The sequence below is a fragment of the Scomber scombrus genome, chromosome 8 (genome assembly GCF_963691925.1).
Source record: "Scomber scombrus chromosome 8, fScoSco1.1, whole genome shotgun sequence".
NCBI lineage: Eukaryota > Metazoa > Chordata > Actinopteri > Scombriformes > Scombridae > Scomber > Scomber scombrus.
In genome coordinates, this window is record NC_084977.1 from 23510629 (window position 1) to 23526266 (window position 15638).

The 15638-nt window shown below is 40.3% G+C and overlaps 1 protein-coding gene across 1 annotated transcript in view; it reads right to left on the reverse strand.

Annotated features, from left to right (window-relative positions):
* Nucleotides 1-15638, reverse strand: part of hmcn1 (hemicentin 1) — an 85940-nt gene that overhangs the window by 42257 nt on the left and 28045 nt on the right. Inside the window, exons 11-23 of the mRNA XM_062424708.1 lie at nucleotides 12798-13067; nucleotides 9649-9790; nucleotides 9301-9428; nucleotides 9049-9162; nucleotides 8698-8856; nucleotides 7266-7457; nucleotides 7084-7179; nucleotides 4737-4864; nucleotides 4467-4611; nucleotides 2740-2852; nucleotides 1294-1453; nucleotides 877-1048; nucleotides 118-245 (exon numbers count right to left, since the gene is read on the reverse strand). Coding sequence (XP_062280692.1) covers nucleotides 118-245; nucleotides 877-1048; nucleotides 1294-1453; nucleotides 2740-2852; nucleotides 4467-4611; nucleotides 4737-4864; nucleotides 7084-7179; nucleotides 7266-7457; nucleotides 8698-8856; nucleotides 9049-9162; nucleotides 9301-9428; nucleotides 9649-9790; nucleotides 12798-13067 — 1947 coding nt within the window. The remainder of the gene's footprint in view (nucleotides 1-117; nucleotides 246-876; nucleotides 1049-1293; nucleotides 1454-2739; nucleotides 2853-4466; nucleotides 4612-4736; nucleotides 4865-7083; nucleotides 7180-7265; nucleotides 7458-8697; nucleotides 8857-9048; nucleotides 9163-9300; nucleotides 9429-9648; nucleotides 9791-12797; nucleotides 13068-15638) is intronic.

The window sequence follows — 15638 nt, forward strand, 5'->3', positions numbered from 1 at the left end:
CTACTTAGGCATTATTTTGTTGCCAGTTTTGGAGTTCTTACATTCCCGACCAGTCACCAATGATATCATTATGAAATGTTCGTTGCTCTGTTAGTATTTGTGATCTTTTGAACTTACCCAAAACACTCAGCTGAATGGATTGTGTCAGGTTGCCAGCAATGTTGGAGGCAACACACACATACAGCCCACTGTCTGACACTCTGGTCTCCAAGATCTTCATTGAGCCAGAGGGAAGCTGAGTGTGCCTGGGAAGAACACACACACACAGAAATAAATTAAACCCTAAAGTGATATAGTGTGACTGGCAATCATTCTTGGAAACGCAAAAACAAGCACACACACACTCCTGGATTTTTTCCACTCAATAACTTATTCAGTCATCACTGTAAACAGATACTCCGGTAATTCCTACTAATCCACCATCATCCACATTTATAGCTTCTGTGGCAGACGCACAGTAGGTACAACAGATCACAGGGAAGAGAATGATTACCCAGTCATCTTATAAAACCACAAACTATATCCTGAGGTAATGAACAGAGCATAACAGTCACGGCATAGACAACACAGAGACTCCCTTTCAGAACTACCTAAAGTAGCTGTCATGTTGAGGTTGCAGACAAGATTATAAGATTTGGCTAAATGTTTATTGAAAGTTAATATAATCATTTTCACAGGGGGTATTTTGTCTGCGCTGGGGCTCTCAGCTTGAGTTATAGTGTGTATGTATATGTGCTGCAGTTAATTAAGAATGAGAAAATTTAGTGCCAACTTTAGTGAAAACAATGGCTCAAATATCCCAGCAGTGTACAAGGGGTTGTGAGATTGTCACAGAAAAATATTATTATTGCGTGTGGTTGAGTTTGTGTGTTTTACCTCGGGGAGTAAGGTGAGATGAGCTGCCTCTCTTTGGCCCAGCTGATGGTGGGCGGGGGGACACTGTGGACCTCACATGGCAAAATAGCATCTTCACCCTCAATCACTGACATCTTGGATGGCTCTGTGGTGCCTCTAGGACCACCAATATTTGTACCAGATCTAGGACGGACTGGATTTACATATGTGGGCAGGCCAGATAATGAGTTAAAGACAAAAAGAAAGAAAAAAAAAGATTTTTATGAAAACACACTACTCCATCTTTGCCAATATAGAGCTTATCTGTGAATATGAGAATAAATAACAGTCATTGAAAAAAGTGCTTCTGTATATGGATGAGATCAACCAAAATTCAGTTAAAACCATGTGTCAAAATATCGCTACTTTCTACAAATTTTGTCCAGCCTGTGTCTTTACCATAGACAGTGAGCTGAACCTTCCTGGAGGCGTAGCCGGCAGCATTGGTAGCCGTGCAGATGAACTCTCCAGTCTCATTTCCAGAGGGCGAGGTGATGAGCAAGCTGCCGTCAGAATCCAGGGAAAAGGCCGGACCACCCATGTACAGCAGCTCCCCACCCTACAAACAAATCACATCGGGTAAAGGGCAGGGGCCAAAGCTCAATTCATTAACTTAGCTTTATTAACACTTGACAAGGTGTCCAGGACAGAGTTAAGACCTAAAAGGATGTGTGGTTTGGCCTATTAACTGTGCTCAAATGTATGATTTGAATTTTCCCTTTGCCGTTAAATGAAAAGGCTGTGAACCAAACGCATCGCATGAACCAGAACACAAAGCAATGTGATGCTAATGGTGCATCAGGAATGTTGAAATCATGAACCATGACACCAGGAATGTGTCATCTCTGAACTCTTGTTTTGGATATGACATGACTAACTTGACTTGACATGATTGATGTTAGAGAGAACAGAAAAGAAATCAGAGGGAATCACATTTTAACAGCTGGTGCAGAACTTAGCAGGGTCTAGTTTCATGTGTCCCAGTAGCCCTGTTCACTTTAACAGCATCGCTTTTACAACTCAGAAAAACTAGTGTAAAAGATGGAAAAGAGGGAGGGAGCATACACATAAACACACTGGCTTATACTACACACTAACACACAAAACTGCTCACGTAAATGCTGAGCACACTGTATAAGCCAATGGACACAGGTAGAGCTGATTTCATGGAGCAGCACATAAAGAACACACATGTGCCCTCACACAGGTATTTTCCTATCGTATGATATTGTCTTCCCAGACCCGCTCAATGGAGTAAGCATTGTACTAAAATATATATAGCTACCTGACCTTTGACACAAAGCAATATAAGGACATGTAGGCTGGAACATAGAAATACTGAATCCACATCTGCAGTCTTTCAATCAGTGCCCAAACCTGCAACATTAATACTGTACACATATTGTACATTGCTTGTCTGAATGAGCTTAATAAGAGCATTCACTAACCCAAATGGGAGTCAAGAGGTGTATCTGTGTATGAGTAGAGTCAAGTTTTCGTGAAATGTTCTTGGATTTGTGAACATCTCAGAGAAAAATCATGATTTTGGAATGGCATGACGTTGCTTACTTTGGCGATAGAGATTTTCTAATGCTACTTAATGTGGAGTCTCATCTCAAATGGCCCGAGGTCTTGGCTGTTATACTTTCGACCTGCATTTTTTTCGTTGATTTTCTTACATCCTCATTTCATGTGGTTTTCCTTCTATTCCCTTTTTATTATTTCTAGGTTGATGAGAGGAAAAATAAAGTCTTCAGGAATAGGAAAACAGTACACCACTTCAACCGCAGTACTGGCTCTTACATTGGCATACTTTATACTTGACAGGGTAAAGCCAATACAGACCTTAGACCAGGTGATCTCAGGGGTGGGCACTCCACTGGCTCGGCAGGCCAGAGAGATGGGTCTTCCCTCAATAGTGCTGAACACTTGCGGACCATACTGGATGGTAGGAATCACTGAAATCATACCAAAAACAGAACAGAACAATATTTTTGTACGTTCATACACTCATTCAGTATTTACACAATCTGCCTCTTTTTGTATTGCCTGTATAACTAAACATATAGTATTCTGCACAGGTATTGCATTTATCTTACTCTTCCCTCTCTTGTTCTTTCTCTCTTTTATTCATTATCTGTCTTGTTTTTGCTTTGTTGTGACCTCTGTCTCTGCAGAAAAGATCAGCCCTTTAAGGCTTGGAGCATCTTTGTGGAAAAGAAAAAGAAAATTGATTTAACTGAAAATCACATGGTGAACTATGACAGACATTACTGAAAAAGGGGTTTGAATATTCAAGTTATTGTTGCAAGGTGGTCTCCTATCTGCTCTCTCTGCATGTGCTTCACATTAGGTAGCCTCCATGCAAAGTATTTGTAATTGTTTATAGTTTACTCTACATTGACCTACATAGTGTAAATGTCTAGTGTTCAGTGTATGTACATCTAAAAAGAACTGGCCTAATTTCTAGAACCGAGGGGGCCGCTGCCTTTTACATAAATGCTACGGACGATTCCTATTCGTGTTGGTAGAATCTGGCAATGACTGAGTTTAGAATAAATGGAGAACACATTTTTCCCTCTCAGAGTGCTCCAAACTCTGTCATTACCCTCAGCTGCTCCTGGTTTTAATGCAACCTCAAATATAATCCTGTTCATGAGGTTAGGAGCCAAAGAGAGATAGAAAAGGGAGAGGAGGCATTTCATATCCCATAAAACACTACAGACATTTTGTATTGTCATAGCAGGAAAAGCATAGATGTAATCAATAACATTAACGATGGCTCAGTAGTAGTGTCCCATTGAGATGACATGCACAATACCAAGACCCTGGAAATGGCTCCCCGAAGTGTAATGCAGCCATCATTAATGTTATGAATTGCACCTGTTATTTTCCTACTATTACATGTCAAAATGTCTGCTGTGAAAAGGGTTTATAGCTTTTTAATGTCATTTTAACTGGGATTGTTTCAACAAAAGCATAAGCTTGGGATTTTCTGCTTCTCTTCTTTTTTTTGGCGTAATACTGCAGCTTTTTAAAGGCAAATTACTGCCTTCAATTGCCAATATGTGGAATTATGTAAAACCATGGGATGTCATAAATATTCTTTCTACACCTTTAATCTGACAGACAAGGCCAGTCTTTGAAAAGGCCTTGAGTTTAATTTACCAATACATTGGGCAATTAGATGTGAAAGCCTCACTTCCAACTGATGAAATGTTTCCATTCAGAAGTAAAAATGTCCTAAAATGATGGCTTAGATTATTAGCTTTGCTATTCCAACCTAACACTAGCATGTCCTCCACATTTGCACCAATGCCCCATACACGCACAACTTGCCAAAGCTTGTAGTGTGTACATCTTTGTATGTGTGTGTGTGTGCGTGTGTGTGTGTGTGCGTGCGTGTGTGCGTGTGTGTGTTTGTACTGGAACATGAAACATATGGGTCCAACAGCTGTTAAAAAACTTTTAAAAAATAACAAAAACTTAAAAAACATTTAAAAACTACTCCTTAAATCTGTGCATACACTGTTCATGTCTGTTTGTAGTGTTATGGATGTATTGTGCATTACCATAGACGCTGACAGTGGTGGTATGGTTGGTGGCCCCAACAACATTCTCAGCCAGGCAGGTGTAGTCACCCGCATCGTCCAGCCGAACTCTCTCAATGTGCAGACTACCATCCCTCCTCACAGTCAGATACTGGTCGGAAGTCACCTGACAGATTGTAGATTAAATAAATTTAAATTAAGTCATGGCTATTTAACTCAAAGGCAGGAGTAAAGTCATTGCAGGACATCTAAAAACTGTGACTTCTATTTATTGCGTGTCTGTGTTCTTACAATGCCATAGTTGTGTAGCCACTGCCTCTCAGGCAGTGGATTTCCAGCCAGCAGCACACAGGGCAAAGTCACCTGCTGGTCCTCGATCACACTGAGCACAGTCGGACTCATCGCAATGACAGGCGAGACTGAAGATGCCATGCAAAGAATTATACAGAGAAAAAAAGGCTGAGAGTACGATAGAAAAGTATTCAAGAAAATGATTAAGTGTGTTCATGTCAGCAGTGAAGTTCAAGATCCTGTGATTTGATACAGTTGAAAATTACAGCATGTGGGTAGCAGCCTGCTCTGTGCACAGAAATGAAAAAAAGCACACAGAGATCAAGTACCTCTGAGTGTCTGAGAGCACAACCCAAGCAATTACTGCAATCCAGTTCTTCCTTCACACAAACACACATCATACTTAAACTAGAGTTCTGTCTTGCTGATTTTTTCTTATAAAATGCAAAACATCCTCAGTTCTGCATTTTGATGAATGAAAAAATACAGAACATTTAGTCAACAGACTGGTGCAAAGGCTTTTACCTCAAGAAGCACATATGTGTGTGTACAGTGAGATGAATAGGGAATGCTTGATTGTAATAAACACATTAATAATGCAACATATACAGTATATATTTTCACAGCTGTTTAAAGTGTGGACACCCCTTTCTCCCCTAGCATATGCATATTTACACACACACACACACACACACACACACACACACACACACACACACACACACACACACACACACACACACACACACACACACACACACACACACACACACACACACACAATTGGGTCAATGACGTATAAGGAATTGCAACAACTCAATTGTAGAATAATAAAAAACAAGCATATCTAATGCAGTAGTTCAAACATTCAGAATGTTGTGTAACTGAAGATCCATATTATACATTTGAAATTAAGTGATTTTAGTGGGGGTTTTTCAAGATTAATTGGCACTGGCCTTAAAAAGAGTCATGTGGTGCGACCATGATTCATCTTGAAATAAATCAATTTACTTAACATGCTTCACATCTTTTTTTTTTTACAAGTTTTCAGTAATATAAAGTGTTTGGAAACAAAGTATTTGAATTTTTTTTAAATGTTTGTAAATGATGATCTTTTAATTAGATAAGATATTTCAAGATGAATCATGGTCGCACCAAATGACTTTTTTTTCAGGCCAGTGCCAATTAATCTTGAAAAAACCCCACTAAAATCACTTTCAAATTGTAATATGAATTGTCAGGTACACAACATTCTGAATGTTTGAACTACTGCATTAGATATGCTTGTTTTTTTATTCTAAAATTGAGTTGTTGAAAATCCTTATACGTCATTGACCCAATTACATTTGGACAACACATTTGCCTAAATGGTTTCGCTGTGTTCACATGGACAATGGTGATGTCATCTGTGGGGGATGTGACAGACAACAGGGTGTTGGCCCAGGAAATCTGATGACCACCCTGACCACCCTGGGATTACATGCTCACGCACAAACACACAAACACATAACACACAAACACACAGACACCCATACACATGCATGCTGTGGATCCGCCAAACTTTACTGCACTCTACTTCCATTACTGTCCAAAAGAAACTACTGTTCATGTGCTTCTGCATTGGGTGTGTGCGTCTTATGAGACAACACTGTCAGTAGGGATTTGGGGCAGTGGGGCAGTAATATATGACATCTGGGTGGGTCTGTACTTTTTAACCTTTGGCCCACATATAAGAGCTCAGAGTGTTTCCACTGTAGAGAAACAGTGAAACAGAAACAGTGGTTAACAAGGCACATGTGTTCAAACACACCCATTGAAATGTGCTAATGAACTTACACTCACGTGTAAAGACTGAAACAGAAACCCACACACATGCACAAAGCCCTACAGATGGATACAGGCACTCATAGGTATTGTTTTAGAAAATGTTCTGGACATGGAAAGGAGATATGATCTATGTCAATGAATGAAAACCTCAGAAAAACGCATATTTTACACAAAGGAATGCAAGCATGCGTGAGTGTGTGTGCATTTTGTGATCCACAGGTCTTTGAAGTGAAAAAGAACTTCAAAGGAAGGAGAGCTATTTCAGCCCTCTTTCTGTTCAGCTACACTTGTATTCCTTCACGCTTCACTAAACTTAATGCATGCACACCATTATCAAATCCCCTCCAGAGATTCTAAATCTAATCAGTTAGTAATACACAAATAATATTACAATGCCAGCTCCATGTCCATCCTAATCAAGCTGTGAATACTTGCTTTGCTTGCTTTTTGTTCTTAGAGGGAGAGAAAAAAAGTAAACATCCAGAGAGACAAAACATTTCATATTAAATGTTACACCTACCTAGTCCAGTCACAGTGATGCTGGCCTGGGTCTGGATCTTGCCAAAATGATTGAAAGCTTCACAGACATATACCGCCTCATCCTCAACCCACAGGTCTGACAGAAAGAGAAACACTAAAGATTAAACCCAGATCATTTACTGTATATGGGTAATGTGTATGCACATATACTAATAAACTCACTGGTGATATGTAGACCTCCTCTACTCTGGGTGATAGTGCTATGTCGATTGGGCTTGTTGAAAATGGGTGAACCGTCCTCTCTCCTCCAGGTGACCTGTGGTTCTGGGTAACCTTGGGCGTGGCACAGCAGGGTCACATTGGAGCCGATGTCCACTGCCACATCTGATGGCTCACGTGTGAACTTGGGTGCGGCTGGAGTGGTCATGGATGAAGATGGCAAGGGTCATAAGGTTTAGGGGACACCCAACCATCTGTATTGCATTCTTTAAACAATCAAGCTGTCCATCATGTAAGCGTAGGTTGTTCACTACTCATTCTAGGACCAGATGTATAAAAGAATGTATTTGAACAACAGCAAAAATGTGAAAATGCAGACTTCATACCAGATTTATTGACCTCTGGATATGCACTGTTCTCTGTTAGGCATGTCAATCATTTTTAAATTGCGTGCATGTGCAAAACTCCAGCTTGTGCATTCATCCATTAATAGATATTGACACACTCGTCTTTTGATGTAAACCAGACATGTTTTGTCCTTGGTCTGACAAAGGCATTGTTCAATAACAGGACCAAAGCAGTCTTTGTATCTTTATGCACAGCCACCACACACTGGTATGTGCTGTGAGCCACAACAGTTAAGTCATTGATGGTTTAAGGTGTAAGGCTCCAAATAGTGTCTATATTTCGTCTTCTATTTTTCTCTCACTCAGTTTGGCTCACTCATAGAAAGGTATGCATAGTTTAGATGATTTAGTGGACATGGACATGTATGATTTATTCATCTGGCCCCTTAATGAGGTTTCACAGAGATGTAGATTGAGATGCTGACAGTGAAACAAAAGTCTTTATCAGGGACTTAAAAGCTACTACAAAGAACTAAAATCCCATTGCACTTCTGGGTTAGCTTATGTTTACCACCCATCAATTCATAATGTATTTTCTCATAAAGGGCTTACTTCTTCTGAAAAGCTTAAAAATAATATTGGGGTTTTCTATCTATGATCCAAGCTAGAAACTCTCAGTATCTCCTGCTTGACTGGACAGTGAAAACTGAGCAGTTTGTCAAAACCAAGTGATATTGTTCAGTACAGTAGTACCTATTTTATTTAGAATGAAAAGTGTTTAGAATAAAGTGTTGGGATATCCTGCTGGGCTAAGCATCAAAACTGCATACCATGAAACCACAACGATTACCTAAAACAGCTGCAGCTTTACAACACAAGACACGAGCCTTGCCTAATGAGGCTACATCACCTCGTTTAATTTCCTGCCAATGTGGATAATTTAGTGGTCTGCACATTCAAAGCTATGGTAAAGCTACACATGTAGTATTCCTGCTTTCAATTTTGCTCTCATTCTGGGTTCATTTTGCTTTTACATTTTCGCTCTTACAAGGTTGACTAAACTCTTACAAAGTTGACTAAACTCTTACCTCCTACATCGAGAGAGATCTTTCCTGACGAGGTGCCGGCATCGTTGACAGCCACACAGGTGTAGTCTCCAGCATCAACTTCCTGGGTCCTTTTGATGGTCAGTGTCCCTCCTAATGTGTCTGTGTCCAACAATGACGATGAATGCAGCTGAACATCCCCTTGTAATGAGAAATGAGAAATTCAGCAGTGTGAGTGTGAACAGTTAACAGGATATGTGGTATGTTCAGGCGTGTGTTTTAGCTCCGCACTGAGCTTTTTAATATGTTTTCGACTTTTTGTTTTGCCAAATTGTTCAAATATTGATTTTTTTTTAATGTGTGTTGGCTTTTCTTCTGCTTCTGAAGTGTTACCTTTGTACCACCAGATCTCAGGCTGAGGGATTCCAGATGCAGAACAGGCCATCACAGTGGTTTCTCCAATGCCGATGAGAATCTCACTCAAAGCCACTGTCACCACAGGAGACTCTAGGGAGGGAGTTATTGAAGGATAGACAGAACATCAGTATGTGGATAATGTATGTGCATATTGTATCTAAATGTCTGTATTTTTGCTTGTGTTATTCTTTTCCATGTGTGTGTCTGTGTGTGCACTGTGACACTCACCGATGTAAGTGAGGATGGAGGTCATTGTGTCTGTTCCAGCCTGATTGCTGGCCAGGCAGCCATACACCCCTCCGTCCTTCTTCTCCATGTTTCTTATAAACAGCGTGCCATCAGGAGTCATCCTATGTCTGAACACACAAGATACACAATTCAATATTTTCATAGCATTTTATGTACATTAAAGAATGGCTAGAAAAACTGGAGGGAAGATGTGAGATTTCTGATTGACTGATGCATTTTCACATTACAGTATGTGTAAATTACAGATTTAAGTTCCAAGTTTAACATCCATAAGCCTTTAAAAATTAAAGTTCCCATATTTCTCCATATGAAAGGGGGTGAATTCACCTGCTTGATGCCATGATAAACATGTCGTTGTGAGTCCAGACCAGGCGGGGTGGAGGGTAGCCACTAGCTGAGCATCTGATCTTCACTTCTTCTCCTGTTGTAAAAGTCTGATTCCGAGGCTCCACTGAAACCCTGGGCACCTCTAGAGGAGAAGAGATGTTGATAAAACATGTAAAAAGCAACAAATCAATCATACATGTGGATACATATAGTTGTATATTGTTCTAGACTATATACTGTTGGTGTTTCTGACTTCTATGTGTCAAGTCAGGAATTTGAATGAGTTTGAGCTTTGCCATAAGATGTAACAGAGCATTAACTTTTACTGTCACTGTAGAAGGAAGAGTGATGACTTCTACAACAACTAATAATGTTTCACGGCGTATCTTTCACCCTCATTTCCCCTTTATTAGTAGAACAGGGAGAAATATTGAATCCAGACCCGGAGAAGCACTGGAATCTGGAGAGATTTTCCAATTGATTCATGATGTGTAACTCATCCCTTTAAGGGCGTGTTTTCTCTATTTTATTCCCACTGCCAGAATCATCTCCAGAGTCCATGAACTTTCCAGCTTGTAGAAAGAGCAGTGTGAGAAATCATCATCGTCTCAATGGTGAGCGAGAACATGGGGTTACAATTCCAAAACAACAAAATTCAAATTCACGTGTCCATCCAAGATGCCAATGAGGGATTTATTCTTTTTCTGCAGTCTGAAGCAAAACAGTACTTGTCATGCCTTGCGTGCCGTCAATAAACTGTTGTGTGCCAGCGTCATTGCGTTGGCTGAGGGAAAGCACAGGGTTGATAGAAGACAAGCAGTCACAAGTTCAAAAGGTTGACCACAAATGAGTACAGTAGGTGTGAAGGAATGCATGTTTGTTACTGATGCTTCAACTTCAATCATCAGCGATGCCATGTTTTGACAGATATACTGCATATTTACCAGATGCTCCCAATAAATTTACAGGCAATGCTTTTGATATATTACAACCTTGACTTGAAACAAATTGAAATACCTCAACCTGCCATCATATTGATCTTAATCTTAGCGGCGCCTGTGGCTGTAATCTGTATTGTATGACCAGACAAGGTCAGAAGTAAGGGCGTCAGAGTGGGCCCTTTCTCAGTGTTTACAGCCTAGCCAGGCTCTCTCCTCACTTGATTCTTTCAATGTGCAAGGTCACCCTGCCTGGAGGGGGGTGGGGACACCTCTGAGTTCAGGAACTAGGAGGTTCCTCAGAGGGAAGACTACATTCTTCTCCTCTGACTCAGCAGCAGCCTTTATATGTCAGGAAGAAGCCTATCTTTAGCAGACCCTTCATCACCTGCTCTCTTTCTTTCTTCCTCCCTTGCTCATCCACCTTCACTCCCTCTCACATTGCATCCTCCTTCTATCTCGACTGCCCCACTTTTCAACCTCTTCTCCTTTTCCATCATTCATCCATATTAAGCTGGCTAAATTATGTTTTGGACTTCTATCCACACTAAAACTTCAAACAGTTAAATCTCTTTTTTGTTATACTTTCATTGGCAAACAGCAACAATGTGCATCACAGGCAAAATCTGGTGAGCAATGGGACAAAAACCCTGGTTACTCTGTTGAGTCTTAGCAAAATAAAAAAGTTCTGTCCCTTAGTGCTCTTTGCAACGTTTTATTACAGCTGAACTCACAATTTGTTCTTATTCACATATTTACACATATTTTTTCAATTTCTGTGTCCGACAACCGAAAGAGGAGAAGATAATGACTGCGCTGCTGTGCTGAGACGTCAATCAAATCCCTTTTTTATGATTGCAGAGTTGTCTAACAAAATCAACATGAATACAGCTGGATGCTATCAGTCCCATTGTGTTCCATCCAAGTGTTGTAAGAAGTCAGACTTGACTTCAAAGTGCAGCTAATAACTAGGATGGGACTGACCAAGGGGTAATTAGGAAACCCCCAGGGCTTGCTGACAGCTGTTTGAGAGAAAAATGAGCAGCAAAAAAGAAGCAAAGAAGCAGTAATAAATAGGTTTTTTTTAAAAGAATAAGAAAATATGAAAGAAGACACACAGCTGAACAGTGTGCCAAAGAAAAAAATGCTTTAGGGTCAACTGTCAACTCAGCAACTTATCATTCAGTGAGATGAGTGAAATGACAGAATTCCCCTCCGAACTCATCTGCAACACTGGTATTAAACCTTCAGCAATACGTCACAGAGCCTTACCTTTCAGAGACAATTCAGTTTATGGTAAAATGGAGAAATTGCTTTTGATTTTAAAGACAAAGAATCCTCTTTTTTTTTTTTTTTTACTTTAAAGCATCAAGACCTGGCAGGACACATACAAGGGGGAATTTAGGCTACAGTAAGCAGCATATGGCCTTTGAATTAACTTCTCTTGAGATTGATGGTTGTATAACAAAGCGAATACAGGATGTTAGTTTGGACAGATTGGATTATGTAAAACAAAGTTCTTTGCTTCTCTCTCTTGCTCTCTCGCTCTCTTCTGACTAAACCTCCTGGATTCTCCTCCTTAACAGGTTCTGCTTGAGATCATCTGCTAATGGCAGCTCTAAGCAGCTGTATTAAATCACCATTTCCTGGCCAGGCACAGGCTCATGCTCAGTGGTGCTAGCCAGACAGCCAGCGTTACTCTCTTCCATCTGCGCAACAATGTGCTCCTGATTCAATGTCAGTGAAGTGTTAGGAACAGAACTATAAGAGCTGTCCGGAGATGGAAAACTCTACTTTAGCATTGCTTGTAGGTCAGGCATAAATAATTTTCACACGTCCCATAAAGCATTAGGGTGAATTATGGAAAGTAGGAGAGGGAAGAAGGGCGGGAGCACTTGGGAGACAATCGTGTATTTGGGAAGGAAGTTGTATGTGCCAAAAGTTGTGTTCCCCCACAGAGTAAATCACACAAGAAAACAGGCATACATAACAAAGAAAAAGTCTCACTCACGCAAACACCAGTGACAAAAATTAACACACAAATAAAAACTAATTACAGCATCTGCTTATGGAAACATACAGTATTCAGTGCGTTTCTATTCGTATTCCAACACATGGCAACTATTTCTTTCCAATGTCACTTCCAATGAGCCTGAGTTATTATAATACAGACTCATACTGAACAAATATATTTATAAACAAAGTCCTCACCTTGCACAACCAGGTAGACTCGCTCTGCTGTCACCCCTCCTTCATTTATGGCGTGGCACTCATACCAGCCAGAGTGATCTGGAGTCACGGCCGACAGCTGTAGCGAGAGGTTGGTCAAGACTTGCACCTGTGGGTCTAGACGGGCATCGTGGCCTCCTCTCAGCCAGGTCAGGTTGAAGCTGACTGTGCTGACAACATGGCAGGTGAGGACAGCGCTGGAGCCAGGAGAAACGGTTACATTGCCACTGACTGTGATGGCAGGAGGCGGCTCTGCAGGATGAGGGCATAATGTTGTTGGCAGCTGTCAGGAACTTTACATCATGAAGAAATAAGAGTTTTAGATGGAGGGTTTTTTTTTATTTTTAACCTTGATTTGTGTGTCAACACCCAAGTTAAATGTGAGGGTTTGTGAGATGATTAACAACATAGATAATGAGAAAAAGCTAAATTTTTCTCACAAATTAAGTTTATTTTTTCTCATTTTTCTCTTTTCTTCTTTATTGTAAGGTCTAGTTTTATCTCTTCAAGTGTCTATAAACTATTCTGAAAGAAAGATCTTTGATTGAACTGCTCACACCTCATGGACATAAGCAACTTTTGACAAAGGGTTGTGTGTTGACATTGCCTGGCTTTCAACGATTGCAAGCCAAAAATTTATTTATTTGATTGATTTAGACCACGGACTCTCCACTAACACTTACAATGATAACGTTTTCAGTAGGAGGGCAAACTCTAAGACACTGAAATGTTGAAATAAAGTATGTGTTTTTGTGTGTTTCTAAGCATTTTATGAAGATATCCCATGTAGCTTAGTTTAGGTGTGCCACAGAAATGGTATCTTGAAACACCACCTATCAACATGACGTTCACTATTCATCAGAGACATGGAGGTCTCCTTTTCCTATCATATTTCTCCTCCTCTATCTCTGTCTTTTCTTCCATCACCATTTTGAAAACACTTATCTCTTGAGCCTCGGTGTGTCATCAATCATATTTTTTCTGAGGTAAGCTAAACAGAGAAAAGGGGAGAGGGGAAGAAAGAGGGAGGGAGAGGGAAGATGAGGGAGAGGTAGCGGAGGCTTTGGCTCTGATAGAGGGTGGATGCTGGGGATTTTAGCCCAGCTCCTTGGGATTAGGATGACATAAATTTGGCAACTGAATTGCTATTATGTATGGGTGTGGGTGTGTGTGTGTGTGTGTGTGTGTGTGTGTGTGTGTGTGTGTGTGTGTGTGTGTGTGTGTGTGTGTGTGTGTGTGTGTGTGTGTGTGTGTGTACACAAGTGAAAAATGCAGTGGCCTATCATCCTGTTCACCCTGTTAAGAATATAACTGGCCCAGTAGCAAAGGTTGGAGCTGTGGATGAGGAGGATTAATTTCACCTAATTTTGGAGATGTCATAAGAGGTAACAGTTGGACAAACTCAGTCCCCTCGGCACTATTGGACAGTGAACATAGTGGGTGAGTAACAGTAATGAGTTACGATCATATATTACACAGATCCCTGGCTGGCTCCCTCTTTCCTTGTTCTGTTTCACAAAGAGTCTTTTAACTACCTCTCATTCTTCTGCGCACTCCACTTTCGTCCCCTCTGCTTAGCATTCATCATACTGATGAAGCTCCAGTGACTTTCATGAAGCAGGAAGTTGCTTGGAAAACAAAATTTCAGCAAGGAAGCTTTTACTGACTGCACTGGGACTCATGCAGTGTTAGTTCTGTCCAGTCTCCCATAATGGAAAGGGTGCAGATTGAAAATAAAATACCCTACAGATGATTTCTGAATAGGTATCATTTATTTTATCTATTGTTTTGCCTCGGGGTGAAACTCAAGGTATAAATAATCATATGATCCCTCTGGTTTGGTCTGGGCTCATTGCTTTAAGATTATGATGATGATGATTGTTTTTTGTACTTATTATTTCTTGTTCTAATTCTTTTTCTTATTGCTGCTCTTCTATTTTACAGTCCACTTTTGTAGTAATTATACCAACCAAAACTTTCACTTTACTGCTTTATATACTAACCATACAGCCTAAAACATATTTACAACTTCGTATGTACTCTCTCATGTTACACTATAGCTACAGTACATTGCTTTTCAAACCAGCCACACAACCATGCCATAAACCCCATGACATGATCGCTGTGAGGCATGGATTACAACATCATGCTGTAAACTCGGGTCAAATTTTCCATAATGTTATATTAATTCTGCCATCATGCAGGTTCTCTGCATGGGCTCAACAGCAAGAGACCTTGACCCCTATAAAATACAAACCCACATCGACGGGTGCTTCGATTCAAACTGTATGTATATAAGAAGTGTGCATGTGCATGTGCATTTGTGTGTGTGTGTTTGTGTTAAACTATTGAGCATGACATAAACTTCATCTTGCTGCACCATTTAACTGAAGGTATTTTGTGTCTTTATGTGTATGTGTGTGTGTTTTAGGTGTTGCTGTCTATGTCATGAAACAGGACATTAAAGACATGATACTTTAAATGGCTCACTGCCCTGTAAGTAGATTCATCACACAGCAATTACACTTGTTGACAGTTTAATGCTTGCCAGTCCCTCAGCCTTTACGCATTCCTGTCTGACAGTCTTGGCTCATTACACACAGTGATGGAGACTAGCTCACCATACACTGCTAATGAATATAAACCACTATTACAGACCACGGACAAACAAAGCTTCTGACATGTTGTAATAGCATTTTAATCCATCATATCACATATACTGCAAGTTCCTTTTTAATTCTGTTTACATTGTTAATAATAGTGATATTACTGCTCCGAAGTACACTTCTAGTGGGATTCTTGCATTAAAAGTAATCAAATAAA